This window comes from Geotrypetes seraphini, chromosome 18 (genome assembly GCF_902459505.1).
Source record: "Geotrypetes seraphini chromosome 18, aGeoSer1.1, whole genome shotgun sequence".
Lineage (NCBI taxonomy): Eukaryota > Metazoa > Chordata > Amphibia > Gymnophiona > Dermophiidae > Geotrypetes > Geotrypetes seraphini.
The window spans coordinates 31,978,266-32,003,070 of record NC_047101.1 but is presented as its reverse complement, the minus strand read 5'-3'; the positions used below and the strand labels follow the sequence as shown (position 1 = coordinate 32,003,070).

Sequence of the window (24,805 nt, the reverse complement as noted above, 5' to 3'; positions counted from 1 at the left end):
TATCTAATTTTTGTAAACGAACAGGGGTCCAAAAAGCTCTATGCAAAAGAAAAAAACCATGTTTGTCTCATAGATGCTGATACTGTACATCTTATCCTCCAAGACCAAAGTCGTGGCCATTGAGATGCATTAATTTGATGCTTAATCTCAATGCTCCAAATGTCTCTAAGACTATGTTTTGGTTTTTTATTTACAAATTCAGCTATTAATTTATACCACATTGCGGTCTGGTGACCAGTAGAAGCCACCTGAAAGTATAAGAATTCTAGGCTATGATAATTGTTAAGATTTTTCCATTCAGGGAACCCCGCCTGAATGGCCTGCTTCAATTGCAACCATCTAAAATATTGTGATTTATTTAAACCAAATTTATGTTGCAATTGTGAAAAATCAAGCAGTTTACCATTAGTTATTACATCCTCTAAAGTACATAACCCTGCCAACATCCAATGCTTCCAAATGATTTTAAAACCGCCTATTTTGATCTTGGGGTTTAACCAAATTGTTTGAATTGTTGATTTATTTATTGGAATAGGAGTCAGACTACTTATATATCTTAAAGTTTTCCAGGTATCAACAAATATTTTATGATCTTTATATAACCTTGGCATTTTGATACTAACAACGTGACCAAGACGCAATGGAAACATAAGTTTCCACTCTAACCAGAACCAATCTGGAATATCGTCAATGGGCTCTGGGAGGATCCAATACATACCTTGTCGCAATATATAGGCTTGATGGTACCTATAAAAATTTGGAAAATTTACCCCACCCTCCACAATAGGCCTTTGCAAAGACACTAAAGCAATTCTAGGAATTTTTCCCAGCCAAATAAAATTGGTTAGGATCCTATTTATTTTTTTTATAAAAAGATCCCTGAAAAAAAATAGGCATCATACCCATTTGGTAACAAACTACAGGTAAAATCATCATTTTAACAGTTTGTACTCTCCCCCACCAAGATAAGTGTAAAGGATTCCATTGCTCACACATTTCTGTTACTTTTTGTAATAAATTTTTTTCATTAATTTTCATTGTATCATCTACTGTTTTTGCAATCCAAATTCCTAAGTATTTAATACCGTCTTCCTTCCAAATGAAAGAAAATGGATCAAATAAACCTTTTGTACAATGTACATTTAGTGGAAGAACTTCTGATTTATTCCAATTTATCTTGTAACCGGAAAATTTTCCAAATTTTTCAATTAACTCAAGCAAACATGGAATGGTACTTTCTGGATTTCTCAAATAAAGCAAGATATCATCCGCATATGCCGATATTTTATATTCCCTATCTGAACGGGGAATACCTTGTATCTCCTTCACCTGCTGAATAGCTAACAACAAGGGTTCCAAAACAATATCAAAAAGCAAAGGAGATAGTGGACAACCTTGTCTAACTCCTCTCTGTAAATTAAAACGTTCTGAAAATGTATTATTAATATATAATCTAGCAGCAGGGGAGCTATACAACGTTTTAATTATTTGTATAAATCCTGAACCTATACCAAACCAGTCCATTGCCTGATACATGAATGTCCATTCCACTCGATCAAAGGCCTTCTCTGCATCCAAAGAAACAGAAAAAGCCGGATCTTTCATGGCTTTTGTCAAATATAACATATGAAAAGCCAGTCTGGTATTATGAGAAGAAAGTCTTTGAGCAACGAATCCTGTTTGATGCATACCTATAATGAAAGGGAGAGTTTTAGCCAATCTTAAAGCTAATGTCTTAGCTAAAAGTTTACCATCTACATTGATTAAGGAAATAGGCCTATAATTTGAAACCAAAGTGGGATCTTTATTTGGCTTGGGCAAAACTATGGTTAAAGATTCTGCCATAGTGCCTGTAATACAACCCTTAGTTAGTTGAGTCTGGTATAAATTTAATAAATAAGGTAATAGGGTATTTTGAAAAGATTTATAAAACTCTACTGTATATCCATCACCACCTGGAGCGGATCCTACTCTAAGGGATTTCAAAGCTATTCCTAATTCTTTTAGTGATATTGGCTCTTCTAAACTTCTTTTTATATGCTCGGGAACCTTAGGACCCTCTAATACTTTCAAAAACTCTAAACCATCTTTTTCTTTATCTAAATAAGTCTCAGAAGAATAAAGAGATCTATAAAATTGGAAAAACTGTTTTAAAATAGATTTATTTTGAATGTGCATATCTCCAAGTTCATCTTTAATGGCAACTATTTTTGTCTTTCTTTTTTTAGCTTTTAAATAATTTGCCAATATTCTTCCTGACTTATTTGAGTTTCCATAATATAAAGCTTGCTGAGAAAATAAATCTTTCCTAATCAATTTAGATGAGATCTCATGAAATTTTCCTTTAAATTTTAAAAGTTCTTGTTGCGTAGAATAATCCCATTTTTCTATTAATTTTGATTCCAAAATTTTAATTTCTTTTTCTAAATCAGAAAACTGTTTCTTAATCTGTTTTTAAGATGAGCCGAATAAGAAATTAATTGACCTCTCATGGTCACCTTAAAGGCATCCCATAAAGTTTCCATAGAGACTTCATCTATATCATTAAGTTGAAAGTAATCCTTTATTTTTCCTAACATAATTTCATAGAAATTTGGTTCAGCAAGCAATGTATTATCAAATCTCCACACAGGTCTATTTATATCTTGTTCAACGCCTTTAAGTTCAATCCACACTCCACCATGGTCTGATAAAATAATTGGATCAATGGCAGCCTGCGTAACTTGATGTACTAATTGATTTGAAACAAAAATGTAATCTATTCTAGAAAAAGATTTATGAACATGAGAACAGAAAGAAAATTCCCGGCCATCAAAATGAAGTATACGCCAAATATCTTTCAAATCACAAGATTGTACAAAATTATCTAATCCCAAAGACTTTATAAATCTTTTAGGATTTTTATCCAAAAGAGGATCCATGACAGCATTGAAATCCCCAGCTACTATCAAATTAGATGTAGCCAGTGGAAGAATCAGTTGTTGTAGAGTCTTAAAATATTCTGGCTGATTCGAATTAGGGGCATATACATTAAAAAGCGACAAGGTAGTATCTCCCATGCTCATTTCCAGATGTATCCATCTTCCATGAGAATCCGATGCCTTAAATTTAAAGGATACAAAAAAAGAAGGCAAAAGATATCAGTAAGGACTCTATGAGTGTGTCTATCAGCTAATCACTACTAACAGACCAAACCACACAAATTCCAAATGTCAATTGAGGAGTAGGGACAAACTCCAGCGCTTCCACTACAAAGACGGAGGTGAATCACCCCGCCTGCACACCATCATCGGGCGTCCCTAGTGTGCAAAATCAACTGTGCAGAATTAATAACAATAAATAAGTCACAAACAGTGAACTAGTGAGAGAGTGAATCACACTGAAAACTCACTCATAGAGTCCTCCCCAGCCTAATCCCCAAGATACAAAATGAAACCACAGCTTTTAAGCCCAGTCAGTTGCCTCTGCGGGCTCTCCTGCTGCCCTCCCAGCCGGTTCTGCTCCAGCCTTAAGATCCTGATGAAGGATTTCACCTGAAACCGGTTGATCCAATGACTATTCTGGTCTCCTGCAATTCTCATTGACCTCATTTGGCTCGCTTTAAAAGCTAAGTTGGCTGTGGTTTCATTTTGTATCTTGGGGATTAGGCTGGGGAGGACTCTATGAGTGGGTTTTCAGTGTGATTCACTCTCTCACTAGTTCACTGTTTGTGACTTATTTATTGTTATTAATTCTGCACAGTTGATTTTGCACACTAGGGACACCCGATGATGGTGTGTAGGCGGGGTGATTCACCTCCGTCTTTGTAGTGGAAGCGCTGGAGTTTGTTCTCCCGTCGCTAATAACCTCACACTGAGAGCGTCCCTACTCTTCAATTGACATTTGGTATTTGTGTGGTTTGGTCTGTTAGTAGTGATTAGCTGATAGACACACTCATAGAGTCCTTACTGACATCTTTTGCCTTCTTTTTTGTATCTTTTTAAGCACCTTTTGGCAAACGTATAGGAGTTTATAGTTTAAATTTAAAGGAGGCAGAACATTTCTTATTCACCAATATAGCAACACCAGCCTTTTTCCCAACAGCCGATGAGAAAAAACAATGTTTAATCCACCCACCCTCCAGCTTTTGAGATTCTATATTGGACAGGTGAGTCTCTTGTATGCAGCAAATATCCGCATTCTGCTGTTTTAAAAATAACAAAGCTTTTTTCCTTTTCATCGGATGATTAAGACCATTAACATTCAAAGACAGTATCTTGATATCCATTAGATAATCTCATCACTTGTTCTATCAAAAATTAAACTGTGAATATTGAATAATAAGTCAATTTCCCAATTAACAAGATTTACATGAACCTCCCTTTCCCTCCCCTCCATCCCCAATTAAATACGAAAACTTGGAAACGCAAGTAAGATCAGGTATAAGTAACTCCTCACAAGCTAATATCTCAAATTTAAACAGCTATCCTTAAATTTATATATGATGTAAATAAAATTATACATATAGTCTATCAAGAAAATTAAATATCCACCCCTGTTTCTTTGTTATAATATAGATTAAGGGAAAAAGTGTATATAATAAATAAAAGAATATATCCTGAATTAACAAGTTCAATTAATTTAATATACTAAATCCCAATCCATATAATTGCTCATAAGTTGTGGAAAGATTTTATCTAATTCATCAAATTATAAAAATACCTAAACCCAATTAAGTCAATTTATAGTTTGATTACAAAAAACCCAAAGATCTACTTCCATTTTACATTAAAGCAGACTTTTAGAAATTCAGAAACAATTAATATTTCATATCAATTAGCAATTAAATATAATAAATGACATCCAAATATATTCTCTTATTGAATGATTATATATTGTATAATCCTAAAAATAGAATCCTTAAAATCTTAAACATTCCAATAAAAATAATAAATATAAAGAAAGTTTGTATGTAATCTTGTTTACTCTATAATATCATTGTGCTGCAGAGTTACATAGAATGAGAATTATAATATCATAGTAATATCATTTTCCTCATGTGTTATCTCTAATATTAGAAATATATAACAAATACATAAATAAAACAAAGGATTAAGATACCCATATAGTACCTATATCTTTATAAACTTTCCTAAAATTTATATTGCATTAAACCAGATATCCTAATCAAATCCAAAGTTCAAAGCAGTTCTTCATCTACAACAGCATATAATTAAATATAAATGAGTATAGATTTAATTTCATTACTGGATCTATTACTATGTTGTAAAAACTTTCCAGTGGCCATATATCCTATATTTAATCAATATTATTTTCTTATCAGCAATCCTTTCTTTCTTTTCTTTTTTCTTTTCCTTTTTTTTCTTCCCTTCCCTCCCTCCTCCTTTTTCTTTTCTCTTTCCCTTTCCGTCCTTCCTCGCCCTTTTTTTCCTCTTTTCTTTTCTTTCCCCTTCCTTTTCTCATCCCCTTTATCTGATGACCATATAGTACCAATGAAATATCAAACTTCAGCTTATTACATAAAAGAGTTTAGTCTGTTTTACTATTAGGAAACCATTGAAGAAAGTAGCTGCTTAACCTATACTGAACTTTTATCCTCAAAAAATTAAGCACAGCATATAACATCCCTGAAAAGGTTATTTCCATATCTAAAGAAGGAAGAAAAAACAAAACCAAAAAAAAATACCACCATTTTAAAGTTTCTCTTGCCCCTTACATAACCATTCACTGACCAAAAGGAAACATGTCATTAACTATGAGCTTTACTGTATACAGACCACTCTTCCGCGCAGATATCAATTGAGAAGCAGCTCCGTGCCATTATATTACCAAAGATCTTCTTATCCATAAAAATTACATTCTTCCTATGTAATAAATGTTATTTAAACTTTTATCTTTTCATTTAAAAAAAAAGGAATTTAAAAATTAAAAAAAAACTTTAGTCCCGAAGTCCATACGATAAAGTACATCGTCCCATGTCTTTCCGTTCTAGAAAACACGTCACTGTTCTTCATTGCTCTCTTCCTACGCACTGCACGTCAGAGTTAGCTAATCAAGTCCATCTTGGTGTGCATTCATTGGTTAAGCATTGAGATCTCACGTTTTCATTCAAAAGGTATCAAACCCAAGAAAGAGATAGGATCATTTTTTTCCACACCTTCCGGCATCCCAATGATCCTTAAATTATATCTTCTCTCGCGATTCAAGCAATCCTCAAGATCCTTTTTAACAACTTCCATTTCCTTCCATACCATTTTGTTCTGTTTCATTTCAGTTTGCATTTGTTCCGTTTTTTCTTCCAAAAGATTTAATTTGTTATCAGATAATCTGCTCTCTTAGTGAGGATTTCCACATCATCACTTACTTTTTGTAACCAATCAGGCCTTAGATTAAGTGGGGATGGGCGGACCCGCTATGCCTAAGGCCTGATTGGTCCAGGCTTCTAGAGCCTGGGCCAATCAGGCCTTAGGCTTCGGCGGGATGGGCCGGGAAGGGGCGGGCCCGCCTCATTTCGACGAGGCGTGCCTGCCGGCTGGGCGTGCAAGACCCGTCTGGCCGTAAGAACAGGTTTGGTGGAGTGGAGGTTTGGGGGTTGTTAGCGCCGGGGGGGTGCGTCTTCGAGCAGGACGGATTGGGCACCCTCCTGCCAGCGATCGATATTGTCGGGGGGGGGGGGGATCGGTAATGTCGGGGGGGGGCGGTCGGTAGTGTCGGGGGGGTGCGTCTTCGGGCAGCAGGGATTGGGCACCCTCCTGCCAGCGATCGGACAGGCCGCGGCCCGCTATACTTATAGCGGCAGAGAGATTCCTTGCCGCGATAAGTGTAGCGGGCCGTGTCTAATCTAACCCGATTCTCTAACCAGCATCTGTAACATGGACACTGGTTACAGAATCGGGGTTTAGTTTAGGCCGATTCTGAATAGGACGCCTCTCCCGGGCGTCCTATACAGAATCAGGGTCTAGGTGTCTCGCGGGCCTCGCCTTCAATATAGGCGGCCTGCCTGGGGAGCATTTTTTTAAAAAAACGTGCATCCCGATTGGCTGATTAGACAGCTGCAGGACGCCTACAGCTGCCTAAAATCGGGACGCACTTTTGGAGAATCAGGGCCATAGTGTCTGCATCTATGAGACAAACTTGATTCTTTTTGTTGCATAGAACTTTTTGGACCCCAGTTCGTTTACAAAAGTTAGATAGCTCTAAGTCTGATAGATGTTGGCACTGTAATCTGGAACCTGGGACTTTAGATCATTTAATTTTTTTCTGTCCTTGTATCAATGCGTTTTGGAAATCAATTTGGTCCCAAATTAATTCTCTATTAGAAAATCATGTAGCCCTATCCTATGATACAGTTTTATTTGGTACTTCTATGAGATTGAGAAGCCAAATTTCAGCAAATAATAATAAATTGCTATTAATAATGACAGGAGTTGCCATTCAGCATATTACTAGAAACTGGAAAGATTATACCAGACTCAATTACACCTTTTAGTGGAACTCATTATGCCATATATATAAAATGGAAAGAATAATTGCTTTACAAAAGGGGAATTATAATAATTTTAAGAAGATTTGGGGACCAGTGATAGCATTTTGTAATGATTAGACACCTTCTTACATAACAGAACATAGAAGGGGGGGAGGGTATTTAGAGTTATAATTTTTCCTATTTTTGTTTATAATATATGTAATATTGAATGAATTTAATACTATTGTTGGAAGGGATGGGAGGGGGAGGAGTTTTTATTTATATATTTATGCTGATGTTTGATTAGATTTTCAAGTGATTTGTATGATCTAATTGATATTTTCTTGTACACTTGTTGTAAGAAATGAAAATGAATAAAGATTTTGAAAAGAAAAACAAAAAAACAAGTTGATGTTCGGATAAATTTTGCTTTTTTAATGATTGTTAAAAGCCTTTGCTGCTAATCTCTTCATATCTTTGTCATTTTACTTCATTGTGAATCTGTTTCTTGTTTGCTTTTTGTCTTTAGAGTTTCAGAGAATTTATGACTGCTTGGACATTAAACTCATAGAAAGGGGTGAATCATTCTATCAGGAGATGATGACTGATGTGGTAAAGCTGTTTGAGGAAAAAGGTATAAAGTTTTCTGTGTTCCTCTCCAAGAAGAATCTCCATTCCTTGTGTGTGTTTCTAGTGCTCCCTTCTGCTAATGACTGTACCCGTTCATTTCAGCATTACCTGCATACTTGGTTACTGAGGACCTGGAGGAGTTGGCTTTATCTCTCTGAAAAGTTTGTGTTTCTTTGGCAGTCCTTTGGGAGCAAAGGAAAAGAATGTCATCTGAAGGTTGGGCCATCTCCCCTAGTAATCCTGGTAAAAGATAGTGGGAAGGGGAGCAGCCAGCATTAGTGTCTGTACCTGTACATTAGCTCAGACTGCTATCTCCCCCATTACAGGAACTCATGTCTGGCCCAGAAGTTTCCTTTTCAGCTAGCCCTTCTAATACAGAGAAGAGCTCCTCAGAGACTTTTCCTGAGCTAAGAAAGCTAAACTGAGAGTAGCAGCTTTCCTGCAGAAATTTACTGTAATATATAGAAATAAAACATAAAGGAAATAAAATTCCAACCAACTTAATACATTTTTAATTTAACTTTTGAAGCTCACCCTTCTTCGGATCAAAAATAAACAAATGTTGACAAATATCAGAATATATAAGTAAAATATAAAAGCATTCCAATGTCAATCTTACAGGAAGAGGGAGCAGGTGGGTAAGGTGGGAAACAGGGCGGCAGACTTTAGAAACAGAGAAAAATGAAGACCACATGACATATCCAGTCTGCCCATCAATACCATTTACTATCCCATCCTCTCCCTTAACGATCATGTGTACTCGTCCTAAGCTTTCTTGAATTCAGATATAGACTTCATTTGCATAAGAACATAAGAATAGCCCTACTGGTTCAGACCAACAGTCCATCAAGCCCAGTAGCTCGTTCCCATGGTGGCCAATCCAGGTCACCATAATCTGGCCAAAACCCAAGGGTAGCAACATTCCATGCTACCTTGTCTTTCTCAATAACAGACTTTTCCTCCAGGAACTTGTCCAAACCTTTCTTAAAACCAGCTACGCTATCCGCTCTTACCACAGCCTCTGGCAATGCGTTCCATCCAGAGCTTAACTATTCTCTGAATGAAAAAACATTTCCTCCTATTGGTTTTATTGTCTATGAGCCTTTTCATGGATGCTAACCCCCAAGGTGGACCCTAGCATCCGGTAACCATGATTCAGGTTATTCTTCCCAACATGCATCACTTTGCATTTGTCCACATTAAATTTCATCTGCCGAGGAAAATGGGATCCAAGATGGCCGACGGGACAGCTAGCTGAGCGTCCCGGTTAGATTCTCGTTTGAATCGTAGGCTTTTTTCCTTCGTTCTTCTTACCTTACAATGCCGAAAAGAAGGGGCCGAAGTGCCGCAATAGCCTCACGGCGCCCTGACCCCGCAAGAATCGGCAATATCGAGGACCTAATTCGTCGGATGCAGGAAGTATCAGCGGCAGCGTCGGCTTCACCGTTGGAGGCTCTCGTTGGTGAGCAAGAGGCAGTCTCCCCGGGATTGGAGATCTCGCTGAGCCCCGACGCTAGAGCACCTCCCCCTTTCCCCCAGAACACCAGTTCCCCTCGGGCAGTGGAGCCATCGGAGGTCGGTGAACTCCTGTCCCGTGAGGCTTTGGACAGCAGACAGGGGAGACTGGATTTGGACGCCTGTTCTGGGAATCCTGTTCTGGCTGAGGCACATAACAGCATGAGGGATTGCAGCTTCCAGGAGAACAGCATACAGGAGGAGAGGTCAGCTATATTAAATCTTTCTAATCAATCTGAACAATCTATTATAACAGAGAAATCCCGAGAAATAACTCTTGAGGCAATATGGGATCTAGTGGCGGACCTGGCAAAATCAATTAAACCTCAAATTTCTCAAATTGAATTAAAATTAAACACCCATGAAACAGATATTAAAAGTTTACAAACTGAAATGCAGGACCTTAAAGACTCAAATGTTGCCACTAAACAACTAAATGAAACATTAATGAGAGATAATACAAATATGAGAAGAAAATTAGAAGCTTTGGACAATCTTTCTCGTAATAATAATCTCAGGTTAATTAATTTTCCTAGAGTGGCAACAATACCTCCGAGAGATATGATAAAAAGGTATATGATAGAAATATTGGACATATCAGAAGAATTGCTTCCACCACTTTCTCAGGTTTATTATCTCCCTTCACGAAGGATCCAAGGACAAGGACAACACCAAGAACCACTACCATCGTCAGAGGCCCAACAGAATTTAAATGTTTCACTGATGTTGGAACAATCGGATAAGGAAATAGCGACGCCTGCAACTTTACTTCTTACTGTTGCCTTAGCACCAGATAAAAACTGGTTGCTGAAACTTTACTTTAAAAATAAGCTAAAAGAATTTTTGGGATTTAAAATACAAATATTTCCGGATCTGGCACGAGATACCCAGAAGCGTCGTCGTGAATTTCTGATTTTGAAGCCGGGAGTTATTGCTCTTGGAGCTTCCTTCTTCTTAAGACACCCATGTAAATGTGTGATATTATATCAAAAGCAAAAATATGTCTTCTTTGACCCTATACAGCTGACAACATTCCTGTCAGCTGCACACCTGAAAGCTGGGACAATGACAACATGAATGCTCATTGTTTAATTTAATTTGTTCACTTCCTTCAGCTGACTATATCCCTGTTTTTCTTCTTCTTTATATTTCAATGATTCTTTTTTTGCTCACTGTTTTACATCTTGGATCCTTGAATTGAGGACTTGAGGAGGAGATCATAGATATTTCTTTTTTTTTGATGTGATAGTGATTAATGTTACTTTGGAATTTATTTTTTCCTTATGGCTTCTCCTTTCTGTACAAGTGTATACTTGATATGTTTTTGAAAAATTGATAAAGAAATAAATTAAAAAAAAATTTCATCTGCCATTTGGATGCCTAGTCTTCCAATTTCCTAAGGTCCATCTGCAAGTTTTCACAATCCGCAAGCGTTTTAACAACTTTGAACAGTTTAGTGTCATCTGCAAATTTAATCACCTCACTCGTCGTTCCAATTTCCAGATCATTTATAAATAAGTTAAATGGCATCGGTCCTAGTACAGACACCTGCGGCACTCCACTATTTACTCTCCTCCATTGAGAAAAATGACCATTTAACCCTACCCTCTGTTTTCTGTCCGATAACCTAATCAACAACTGAGCTTTGCCACCTATCCCATGACACTTTAATTTTCTCAGGAACCTCTTGTGAGGAATTTTATCAAAAGCTTTCTGAAAATCTAGATACACTACATCAACCTTTATGGCTCACCTTTATCCACATGTTTATTCACATCTTCAAAGAAGTTGAGCTAATTTGTGAGGCAAGATCTCCCTCGACTGAACCCATGCTGACTCCACCTCATTTGTCTTAGTGTTCTACAATTTTATTTTTTATAATTGTTTCTACCATTTTGCCTAGCACTGAGGTGAGGCTTACCGGTCTGTAATTTCCCGGTTCTGCCCTGGAACCCTTTTTAAATAATTGGCGTAACTTTGGCCACTCTCTAATCTTCAGGTACTACAGACGATTTTAGCAACAGGTAACAGATCCCTAACAGTAGGTCAGCAATTTCATGTTTAAGTTCTTTTAGTACCAGAAGGTCATTCCATGCATTTATCATCCTTTTGCTGAAGTATTTCCTTAAATTCTAAGTCTGTCCCCTTTTACCTTCAACATGTGACTCCATTTTTAAATGAGCCTTATTGGTTGCCTGTCAAGCAGCAGGTTGCTTGTTCATTTGGGACTCTATCATGATTCATCTTATTATCTGCATGAATGCCTATATGAGTATGTACTTTTTAGACACTACGTCAGGGATGTCCAACCTGCGGCCCAGTGAAGTATTTTGTATGGCCCCGGTCAAGGGTGATGCAGCATTTTCCTTTGCTGCCCCTGGGTGTTTACCATCTTGCCGGCTCCCTCCTGTGTCTTACTGCAGCGTTTGCAAGTTTGTGCGGCCCCAGATACTCTTGGGTCACATGGCCTCCACAGTTCATGTCACACCCTTCGCACGTCTTCACCTGTACACTCCTCAATGGACCCTAGCTACCCAGTGGTCCCAAGTGACGGATCCTTGCTCACGACACATATCTGTGACATCATCTCTTCGTCAGTCTCTACAATAGTGGTTGATATCCTCAAATCTCTCCAGAGGTCTTCTGTTCCATCTACCTCCTCATCAACTGGTCATCACCACCGACGCCTCCCCTTATGCCTGGGGAGCTCATTTGAACGATTTCCAAACTCAAGGACTTTGGACAGCCCAGGAAATGAAGCATCACATCAATTTCCTAGAACTCAGAGCGATGTTTTATGCCCTCAAGGCCTTCCAACATCTTCTCTTTCCTCAGGTTCTCCTGCTGTGCACAGACAATCAAGTTGCGATGTACTACATCAACAAGCAGGGTGGGACAGGCTCTCGCATCTTGTGCCAGGAAGCCCAGAAGATTTGGGCTTGGGCCACAGATCACCACCTATTCCTGAAAGCTATCTACATTCAGGGAGAACAGAATTCTTTAGCGGACAAGCTCAGCAGAATTCTCCAGCCTCACGAATGGACACTCGATCCTTTAACTCTACAGTCCATCTTCGCTCAGTGGGACACTCCTCAGATAGACCTCTTTGCAGCAAAGTTTCTCCCTAAGGTTGTCTCTGAATTCCATCTCAACCAATCCATTGTTCTGCCTGTCTTCTTTCCGAAACCTCACTCTCATTCTGGGGAACAGGCTCTGCATACTTTGGATTGTAAGAGGGCTCTAGCTTACTATCTAGAGCGTACGAAACCCCACAGATCAGTTCCCCAACTCTTTCTGTCCTTTGATCCGAATAAATTGGGATGTCCTGTTTCTAAACGTACGTTGTCTAATTGGCTGGCAGCGTGCATTTCATTCTGTTATGCTCAGACCGGACTGACACTGGAAGGTTCTGTCACGGCCCATAGAGTCCGAGCGATGGCAGCATCTGTAGCTTTCCTCCGTTCCACTCCTATTGAGGAAATCTGCAAGGCTGCTACTTGGTCCTCAGTTCATACTTTTACATCTCATTATTGTCTGGATGCATTCTCCAGACGGGATGGACACTTCGGCCAATCTGTTTTGCAAAATTTGTTTTCCTAATGGCCAACCTTCCCTCCATCCCTCTTTTTGTTAGCTTGGAGGTCACCCATCAGTCAAGAATATGCTGCCTGCTTGTCCTGGGATAAAGCACAGTTACTTACCGTAACAGGTGTTATCCAGGGACAGCAGGCAGATATTCTTGCGTCCCACCCTCCTCCCCGGGTTGGCTTCTTAGCTGGCTTATACTAACTGGGGACCGCGCGCCTCTGTCGGACGGGAAGGCACTCGCGCGTGCGCAGTGCGGCCTACTAGAACTTTCCAAGTTCTTAGAGTGCAATCACTCTAAAATTGTCCGTACCGGGGCTCCGTCGGTGCCGTCACCCATCAGTCAAGAATATCTGCCTGCTGTCCCTGGATAACACCTGTTACGGTAAGTAACTGTGCTTTCTCTGGCCATCACCTTGGCTCGCTGGGTTTCTTAGTTACAAGTTCTGTCCTGCTGGACCCATTTCTGTGTTTCACAAAGGTGGGAATATTTATTTGTACCATTCTTCTTTTTTCTCATTTCACGTGAATTAGACCTTGCTTCTCCCTTCCTCTGTTAGGGAGATTATGGGTCTGAGTTTCCTTGTCTCAGATGTCTAGATGTTTGCAGAGTCCTAATGAGATATCTTGTAAAGACTTGTGACTTTCAAGTGATGCCCAAAATAGGTCAGGCTACCTCTACAGTAACTACTTCATGTTGGCTAATCATGATTTCTTCCACCTATATTTTGGCAAACAGTCCCCCTCCATAGCTGCTTCTTGGGCAGAGCTCAGAGCAGTTTCTCTGTTAAATGTTTGTAAAGCAGTGACATGGTCTTCTCTCCACACCTTTTAAACATTATCGCTTGCATGTTGCAGCCAGAACAGAGACTACCTTTGGGCTTCATTGGTGGTGGCTGGAATCTCTAAATCTCTTCCTTCTTGAAAACTGTTTTATTACATCCTGCAAGTTCTGAACTGATGACTCTAAGGAAGAAGAAATTTGATTTTATCTGCTAATTTTTTTCTTTATTCCCCATCAAATCAATCCAGGTTAACTGCCTCTTATTTCTCTGCAACGTAGATAAGTGTTCTTAAAGGAATGAAGTTCTATTAATTAGTTAGTTTTCAGGGGTTTTCACTGCTTTATTAGTTGAAGTACTGAAATAGTGGAGCTGCACAGAGTACTTATAGGGCAGTCACACTTTCTGCATTTTTCTATCTCCATCTGCTGGCTGATGTGTGCAACACTCTGCAAGTTCTGGACTGATCTGATGGGACTAAAGGAAAGAAAATGAGCAGGTAAAATCTAATTTCTTCATATGGAAGACCTGATGGATGCATATTATGGTCTTCCAGGTGATCAGTATGCTCATTTACAGCCAATGGACTTGTTCAGAATTAACTTTGTATGCAGTAAATAAAAAGCTCCTTCTGTTTCCCTGCAGGCTTTGTCCAGGATGATGAGGGGCGGAAAATTGTGTTCCCCCCAGGATGTTCCATACCCTTAACAATTGTGAAATCTGATGGTGGTTACACATATGACACGTCAGACCTTGCTGCTGTACGTCAACGGCTATTTGATGAAAAGGGTGACATCATTATCTATGTGGTAGACAGTGGTCAGGTGAGTGAGCAAATATCCAGGCTTTTCAACTGTCTTATATAGGGATGGTAATAGCTCAGTAAGATTGCTAGAAGGTTATTACAGTACAGATGGAATATACAACTTTTCTTGTCAATCTGGGTCCTCTGTGCATCAGAAATAAAGCCAGAGGGTAACCATTTTAAAAAATCTGTTCATCTGATATATCACACTATAATTCTGCAGACAGTGTATCCTTCCAAAGAACTTAAAATTTGAGCCAGTTTTCAAGTGGAATTATGCTTTGGTTACTGGGTGCAAAGCAAAAAGCACAAAGGGTTAAGTTTCATGCAGTCAACCTTTTAATTTGTTGGTGGACAGAAACCATCTCTGCAACAGCATACCGTTAGTGTCTACTTAGCTCACTTGAAGAAACTGTTTCTGTTTGAATTACAACATTGGCATTATCTCTACACTGGATGATTTTCCTCTATCTATTGACCCCTGATGCAGTTGAGTGTGCCACAACATGGCTCAGGTCGGATCTACCTGCAGCTCCTTGTGACTCTGAGCAAGTCATTAACACTTCATTGCTCCAAGTACAAAATAAGTATCTGTCTAAAATATGTAAACTGCTTTGATTGTAATCACACAGAAAAAAGCAGTATACAAGTCCCATCCCCTTACTATGCATCAAATGTTAAATCTTGTGTCTGTGACATTTATTGATTACATTTTGGCAGAATGTAATTAAGTTATTGATACAGAAATATTTTGACAATTTTAATATCCTTAAAGTCATCAAGATGTTTTCTTGCCCCTTGCAGTCAGTTGTGTTGAAGGCTTTGAAGTATGAGATATGTCCCAGCTTGGCTCAGTTAATCAGTGGAGTGGTTTTCCATATTTTAAAGATAGTTACTGAAACCTATCTAGAAAAGTGGATTCTGCAGGAGATAAGTACTTTGTCTTGATAGTCCAGCTTGTTAACACCCTACATTCTTTGCCAGGATTCTAGAGAAAGTAGTTTTAAATTAACTGACAGATTTCGTTGATGAACATGATATGTTTGATCCTTATCAATGTGGGGTGTGGCATGCAGATAGCACAGAGATCTAGTCTGAATGAGATTTGCCAAGGTACTAACTTTGTGCTGGTCTTACTGGATAGAATGTCCACCTTTGATACTTGAAATCATGATGGCTTGCATAGGCAGGAATAGTGTGGTTCAGTTTTTATAATCTGACAAGTCCAAAAAAATTGTGTCAGTTTTTCTGATGTTTGCCTTTGCTACCTGCTTTACCTCTCCCTGTTTTTAGATTATTAAATGAGAGGGGCATTAACCACATAATTTATGCTGATGATGATAATTTTTGTCCCTGGCTATGGTTGTGATTCCCATGGATGAGATACATACTGGGCTATAATCTTTTTAGGAAGGGACAGATATGGTGGAGAAGCTCTCTATGTGAGGCTTCCTTCTGTAGTTGGAACTGTGTGGGGCCAATAGGTCTCATGAGGCTAGAGAACCATGCTTAGTTCAGATATGAATAATAAGATATTGATAAAGAGGGAGGGTGGGGGGGTTTATTTTAATCATCTTATAATATAAATAATTTATTAATATATCTTGTTGTATTATATGCAGTTGCATAAGGAAGGGGAGGGGATGGGTTTATAATTGAGAAATAGTTGATATACTTATTAAATATTATATACTGCTTCAAGATTATAGTAAAAGATTATATAATGATACGTTATATATATAGTAATGTATGAAGGAATATCAAGTGTGTACGTAATGAAATTTTATAAATTTAAGTGATACACTTGTTGTTATGTGAAAAATGAATAAAAAAAACTTTAAAAAAAACAAAAAACAGATATGAAGAGAAATCCAGCAGAGGAAGAGGAGTGCTACTCACTCAGGAGTTCTTGTTGACTGAGAGAGAAGAAGAGAATATAGGGGGATCACAGGAGACAAGAAAATTCTGATGGCACAGGGGTAGGACAGATGAGGCCCCAGCTGGTGACAATGGTGATGTCAAAACTTTCAACATGACCATTCTACTACATTCCATATCATATCAGTCTTCTGTTTTTTCCACATTCAATTTTGTGTAGCACTGCAGTACACCTTGTCACGGCCACATCTGGAGGGTATCTAAGCGTGCATGGATGATATCACACACATGCGTTTAAAGTCATCGGCCGACGTCCAATCACGCTCAGAGGCCCTCTAGATGCGGCCCTAATTTAGTGTGCCGGGACTAAAAAAATATTTGCGAGACACTGGTTTACCTTTATGTAGATTGCTATGCTGTACAGGGCCATGGTGAGACCTCATCTTGAGTACTGTGTGCAATTCTGGAGGCCACATTACAGTAAAGATGTGTGCAGAATTGAATCGGTTCAGCGGACGGCCACCAGGATGATCTCGGGGCTCAAGGGTCTCTCGTACGAAGAGAGACTGAACAAATTGCAGCTCTACACTCTCGAGGAACGTAGGGAGAGGGGAGACATGATCGAAACATTTAAGTACCTCACGGGACGTGTCGAAGTGGAAGATGATATTTTCTTTCTCAAGGGACCCTCGGCCACAAGAGGGCACCCGCTCAAACTCAGGGGAGGAAAATTTCATGGCGACACCAGAAAGTATTTCTTCACAGAGAGAGTGGTTGCTCATTGGAACAAGCTTCCAGTGCAGGTGATCGAGGCAGACAGCATGCCAGACTTTAAGAATAAATGGGATACCCATGTGGGATCCCTACGAGGGTCAAGATAAGGAAATTGGGTCATTAGGGCATAGACAGGGGGTGGGTAAGCAGAGTGGGCAGACTTGATGGGCTATAGCCCTTTTCTGCCGTCATCTTCTATGTTTATGTTTCTATGTTTCTATCCATTTTAAATAGGACTATTGAATTTGTAGCTGTTAGCTTAGTGCCCTTTTATTTACATGTTTTAAAAAGTAAACATATGAATTAGCATACACACAGTCACATAGTTACTGTGCTAGCATGACTGTGTGCTCTAATTCACATGCTAACTGCATAGGGTGTGGGGAATGGGCATGGACTAAACTAAACTAAACCTTCATCTCTATAAAGATAGAGCTCGACACGGTTTACTACACTTTGCAATTACGTATGGTCATTTACCATGAACTAATTCACCTTCTCACCTAGCACTTACTGCTTCCTAGCACTGCTTGTCTCTGAGCTCTGAGAGAGTTTTTTTCATCATGTCTGATTAATCCTGCTAATCATTTTCTGGCTGGTTTGTTTTTTGTTTTTTTAGTCTGTGCACTTCCATACAGTGTTTGCAGCAGCTCGGATGGCTGGCTGGTATGATCCCGCTGTGACAAGAGTGGAGCACGCTGGTTTTGGAGTTGTGCTGGGAGAAGACAAGTAAGTGTTTAAACCTAACGAGTACAGCCAGAGACTTAAAGGGGCTCATTTTTGAAACAGAAAATAAATCCAAAAGATGGCATTAAATGGCATAGGGTTTGGTTTCCCTGAGAGCTTCATTAAGATGGTAAGAGTCCTATATTTGAACCCTTCTACTAAACTTCCCATGAATGACATATGTTCTCTGACCTATTTTACCCGATGAGAGGCATCAGACAAGGGTGCCCATTATCACCTCTGTTGTTCAATATAGCATTAGAACCACTGTTAATAGCAATAAGATCCAACTCCAGCGTCATTGGTTTACAAATAGATGACCTGTCTATTAAATTATCAGCTTATGCAGATGATGTCCTGATCTACTCTACTTTGGACTCTATACCGCACATCCTAAGAAATAGGTGATTTTAGGAGTCCAATCTTCCCCACCAAGTGAGTTTTAATGGAGACCATTGCATCGTGATAAGTTTGATTATTTTGAGGATATGATCTTCATTGAAGGATCTGGTTTCCTCAATAGTGGAGCCAAAGAAGATTCCTAAATATTTCAACTGAGAGGGAGAGTATTTGAGACCAATGACATCACCACAAGGGGCAGCATTCAAAGGCATAACCTCAGTCTTTGTAGTATTGAGTTTGTATCCTGAGAGGAGCACATAGCTATCAATAGATTCTCTCAATGCTACCTTTTTTATTTCCCCTCAAAACATATGCAAAGATTGAATCATTGCTGGTGGAATTCTTATGGAATCATAAGGTCCCCCGAATTGCTCTAAAGTAACTAAAATGCGCTAAAAACAAGGGTGGTGTGAACTTTCCTAGCATGTATGACTACCACATTGCTTTCCTAGGAAGACAAGGCTCACAATGGTTATTGGAATCTAAACGTCAGATTACCCCCACTTGGCTACAATTGGAGCATAAGCTGTATAATAAAGACTTCTTGCTATTCTTTCCTACCTCCTCATAGTATTACACAGGACAACCTGGTTTTGATATCAACTGCATCGGCTCTAAAGCATTTGGATGCAATATCAAATGGAGCTCTACTACTCAATCCTCCATTTGGCTTAATCCTCTAGTGAAAATTCAGGGGCAACATATTGAATGGAAATCATGGATTGAGGCTGGAATCTGGTCGGTATCACATGTATTTCATGATATGATGTCTGACTTTGCTACCTCAGTTTTTTCGCTGGTTTCAATTGCAGCACTATATTCAGGCATTCATGAACAAAGAATTCATCTCTAATGACACACCATCAATTCTTAACCGGTATGCAGTATTTAGCTTAAAGAGAGGTGAAGTTTCGGCCTAGTACAAATTGTTGAAGAAAAATAAATTCAAGTTTTCTGGGGCTCTGTATGATGGGAGAATATATGGCTCAACTCCTTTGACTCATTACAAGCAGCAGTGATTAAACAACTGGTTCTTTTCCTTTATCAAAGGCATATTGGACTCCGTACAAACTTTCCAAAGTTTCTTCAACCACATCTAATCTATGCTGGTCCTGCTCTGCACAGATTGATACGCGCGACCATATGTTATTTCATTGTAGCTTATTACAACCCTATTGGTCACCCTGCATGACATAGACATCTCTAAATAGAGACAACTTTATATAAAGCTAAGTAAATTTAAGCTAATTAAGCTCTTGATAAGTGACAAAAATGAATAAATAGACCCAGTGACGATTTGTCACGTAGAGCTCAGAACAGTGAGAAGTTTTTGAGTTCTGAGTGGTGACGCTGAGGGCCTAAGAAGATTGTATGTAAAGGCTGCTAATTAAAGCAGGGAAAAAGTTCCTTGTTTTGTGAAAATATTAAATTTAGATATAACACTGCCTGGCCTCTGTTTGTAGTCTTCAATAAGCGCTGGTAATCCAGCTAAGGAGGAAGAGCTGCTTGTTGGGTTCACAATAGAGATCATGAAATCTCTGACAAAAGCAGTTCAGAAACTCTCTTTAGCAATGACAGTAAATCTGAGAGAGTGAGATCATACTCCACTTGGCCTGGCCTAGGAGTAAGGTTCATTGCTGTCATGGAGAAATTGTCCACTCAATTCACTTCCTGTTTCCGCAGTCCATTAAGAAGAAAAAGATGGTTCTCCAGGACTTTGATATGTGTATAAGTAGAAGAGAGAAGGGCAGAATGAAAGAAAACTGGCTTGAACGCAGAGGCACAGAAATTTGTGTGTACAACCTTTGAAATATTAGACAGCGCTGTTCTGGTGGGGGTGGGAAAACAATCATTGAAATTCCACTTCCTGCAAGCGTCTTAGACATCATTTTTCTTTGTGCTTTCAGGAAGAAGTTTAAGACTCGATCAGGTGAAACAATTCGTCTCATGGATCTACTGGAAGAAGGACTGAAAAGATCCATGGACAAACTGAAAGAAAAAGAGAGAGATAAAGTAAGAACTACTGTATTGTCTTGTGATCTAAAGTAGAGATGCTTTGAGAATGCTTTTACTTCATGTTGGAGAATGGAGATGTGATGTTAATATGGTAGCTTGACCACTTTAATTTTTTTCTTGCATGCATACATCTCTGGCTATAACCTCTATAATGCACACAGAAGAACAGGCCAAACACATGAAGAAAGACCTGGTGAAACTTGAAGAATGATCTGAAATTTGGCAGCTAAAATTTAATGCTAAGAAATGCAAGGTCATGCATTTGGGCTGCAAAACCCAAGGGAACAGTACAGTTTAGGGGGTGAAGAACTTATGTGCATGACAGAAGAGTGGGACTTGGGTGTGACTGTATGTGATGATTTTAAGGTGGTTGAAAAGGTGGCGGTGAAAGCTAGAAGGATGCTAGGTTGCATAGGGAGAGGTATGGCCAGTAGGAAAAAGGAGGTATTGATGCCCCTGTATAAGACTTTAGTGAGACCTCATTTAGAATATTGTGTACAATTCTGGAGACCATACTTTCAAAAGGATATAAACAGGATGGAGTCGGTCCAGAAGAGGGCTACTAAAATGGTATGTGGTCTTCGTCATAAGGCATAATGTGGACAGAGTTAAAGATCTCAATCTGTATACTTTGGAGGAAAGACGGAAGAGGGGAGATATGATAGAGACATCTAAATACCTACATAATGTAAATGCGCATGAGTTGAGTCTCTTTCATTTGAAAGGAAACTCTGCAATGAGAGGGCATAGGATGAAGTTAAGAGGTGATGGGCTCTGGAGTAATCTAAGGAAATACTTTTTTACAGAAAGGGTGGTAGATGCATGGAACATTCTCCCAGAAGAGGTGGTGGAGACAGAGACTGTGTCTGAATTCAAAAGGGCCTGGGATAGGCACGTGGGATCTCTCAGAGAGAGAAAGAGATAACGGTTATTACAGGGAGTTTGTACATATCCTTAACAATGATGTGCAGGTGATTCATAAATTTTTAAAGTTTAAATTAAATCTCTTCACCTTTTGCACATGTGTTTTTGCACTTGCTTCTCTTCAGATACAAAGTAAACAGGAACAAATGTATTGTGTCACTGGTTGCATTTTTGAAGGGAAACCTCAGAAGGTGTTTCTCTTTGAAAGTAAGCTTGCATTCTTCTGGGTATTGTAAAATTCCAGACCTCCTGTTGCCCATTGCATTTTCTGTAGTGGAAATAAACTTAATTAACAAAGAGGAAAAAAAAAAACCACAACCCGGTAAACATACCTATGTTTTCAATTAAAGGTATTAACTCCAGAAGAATTAGAAGCCGCCAAGGAAGCTGTTGCATTTGGCTGTATTAAGTACGCCGATCTCTCTCACAATCGACTGAATGATTACATATTCTCTTTCGATAAAATGTTGGATGACAAGGGAAACACTGCTGCTTACTTGCTGTATGCCTTTACCAGGATCAGGTAAGTTCAGGGACTTAAAAGGGATGTTGATTTAGCTCACCTTTTCAGTAGCAACTCAAGGCAAGTTATATTTACACAGGGCTTACAGTCTAGAGTAGGGGTGTCCAATGTCGATCCTCGAGGGCCGCAATCCAGTCGGGTTTTCAGGATTTCCCCAATGAATATGCATTGAAAGCAGTGCATGCAAGTAGATCTCATGCATATTAATTGGGGAAATCCTGAAAACCCGACTGGACTGCGGCCCTCGAGGACCGACATTGGACACCCCTGGTCTAGAGGAAGAATACTCTCTTATGTTAACAGGCAGAGATGTATCCCAAAAGATAGAACCTTACAATCTCTGTGCAAGTTATTTCTTAGTGACTGCTCTCTCAGCTGTTCCTAACAAATAAAGCCATTACCTTTGTTCACCCTAAGTTATGTTTCTTTGAAGTATACGCCTGGGGAATCAGAGATTCTCTTTAACCTTTTATGTACTCCACCAAAGATTTACAGTATTGTAATCCCTCTTAAGAACCTAGTGGGTAACCTTTGATAACTCGTTCTTTTTCTTCCCTCAGATTTCTAGCATAGTTGCCAAATATGTCTACACTTGAGAAAATGTTCCCTTCAGTCCATACTGTGGAACCCTTTTCTCACCCTACTGCAGCTCTCTCTACTATGGCCTCCCTCTATGTTGGTCCAGAAGACTTATAATTAATTCAGAATACAACCATTAAAATATGTCAGAACATTGACTAGCTGTGGGCTTTAGCATCATATGCAAATATTCATCCATTACCCATCAGATCTTGCAATACAGAACTCCAGCAATTCTGTTTGATCTTCTTCCACCATATAAACCACACCATACTCTTCGGTCCTCCAATCAACACCTCCTCACTGTTCCATCACACCACTGTATTTGGTTGGATAAAATCTGTAATTCTTGTTTTAGCATAATAGAACATCCCTTTGGAATGATTTGCCCCTCTCACTCAGAAATGAATCATCATTCTCCAAGTTTAGAAGTTCTCTCAAGATTCATCTTTTTATTCAGGCATTCCCACTGTTTATTATATGCAATGACCAGTTTATTATGTGAGGCCAAAAACAAAAAACAACTCACTTCTTGCTTCTCTCCTATTCCTCCTTTAAGCAAAGTTATAATTAAAGATATTTTCCCCATTTGTGCTTCCTTCCACATGTGGTCCACGTTTGCCTCTCTGTCTTGTTATAATCTTTCCTTTGCCTCATTAATTATGTAAACTGCTTAGCTGTTATGATTCATGGTATATCGAAATAATTGAAATTGAACTGAAAGTTAGTAGGTGAATCTAGATGCCGGATTTTTTTGTTGTTGTTGTTGTTATTCACTGAAAATAGCTCAGTTTTTAGTTGGCTGCAGACAGTTGCTTGGCAGAATTGTAGATCTGCTGCTATTGTTTACAGAGGTTGCAAGGAAATGGTGACATACGAGTAAACAGCCCAAAGCAACAGGTCACTAAGGGCTAGATGCACTAAACACAGTCGCTAAGACCATGCTATTGGCCAATTGTGGAACAGCAATCAATGCTTCAACAGGTTTCCATGCAAATTATTTGTATGGAGGTTCGCCATAATCCCCGACGGACCAGTCTTAGAGTGATTGGAAAAATAATTGTAACATCATCTTAAATGAAATTCCCCTAAGCATGCTATAAAAAGATGATCAGATGATTCTAACAGGTGGTATGATACCGAATTACTAGGGATGAAATGAGTAGTACGTCACCTTGAGAAAGGGGTTTAGTGCTCAGAAAAGCTGACCAAAAAAGGCTTCTAATATGAAATAATAATAGAAAAATTCTACCTTATGCAGTAAGTAATAAGCATGGAAATTACTGGTATGTTAAAAAAAAACTGTGGTAGTAATTGCAAAATGTCTCCGTTCCTGAAAGGTGGTTGGATTACTTACAGACAAAAAATGAGACAAAGCTGCTGGCAAAAAACACAGTCTAGTAGTCCCCAACCCAGCCTATGGATCCCCCCCATAGTCTAATGGTCTCTTCCTTTCTCCAATCTGATAGATAGGGTAGCAGTAAATGAAATTTATTTCAAAGGAATAAAAATATCTGTGAAGGATATGTCCTGGGGCCAATTCTGTTCAATATCACTTTCTGAATGTCTGGCGGCAGTTCTCGTGGGACTCACGAGAACTGCCAGCAGCCATTCAGAAAGTGGCACAGGGCCAAGTGGGAGCGCAGAAAGCGCGCGCCTGATTTCCATGCCCCTGACTTGTGCGCCTGCTGCCAGAAATAGTACGGAGCCGTCGAGGGAGGGAAGGAAGAATTTTAAAAGGTATGGGGTTTAAAAAAAAAAAAAAAAAAGGAATATATCTAGGTTGGGCTTCCAGGATGATATTTTTGCACAACATCCACATTTGATGTTAACTTTTATTTAACCTTTGCAACTACTTTTAGGGTTTTTTTGTGTGTGTGAGGGTGGGGGGGTTGGGAGGGGTTTGCGGTGGGGTGGTGGATTGACTATATCCCTCATTTTGTCGTCTCCTTTTTGAAAGTTAAATGGTAACATAGTAGATTTCCTATATGCATGGCTTAACAAGGCAGAGTACGTGTAGGGACAGGTCTGAGAGTCCTCAGACAATTGTTTGAACTTTTGCTGCATTAACTCGAGTTCAAAATGAAAGCTGCTTCTTAAAACATTCATCGCCTTTGGTTATTCTAAAGAGAGGCTAATTCATGAATGCAAGTAAGGGGTTTATGGAATATAATGTCAGGTAGGATGTAAAGAAGCAGAAC

General features: G+C 39.1%; 1 protein-coding gene across 3 annotated transcripts in view; it reads left to right on the top strand.

Moving 5' to 3' along the window:
- The window catches only part of RARS1 (arginyl-tRNA synthetase 1), a 94,908-nt gene that overhangs the window by 66,857 nt on the left and 3,246 nt on the right, over window positions 1-24,805 (top strand). For all 3 annotated transcript variants that reach the window (XM_033927301.1, XM_033927299.1, XM_033927300.1), the window contains 5 exons: window positions 7,995-8,099; window positions 14,623-14,801; window positions 18,054-18,163; window positions 20,470-20,575; window positions 21,853-22,025. In XM_033927301.1, coding sequence (XP_033783192.1) covers window positions 7,995-8,099; window positions 14,623-14,801; window positions 18,054-18,163; window positions 20,470-20,575; window positions 21,853-22,025 — 673 coding nt within the window. The remainder of the gene's footprint in view (window positions 1-7,994; window positions 8,100-14,622; window positions 14,802-18,053; window positions 18,164-20,469; window positions 20,576-21,852; window positions 22,026-24,805) is intronic.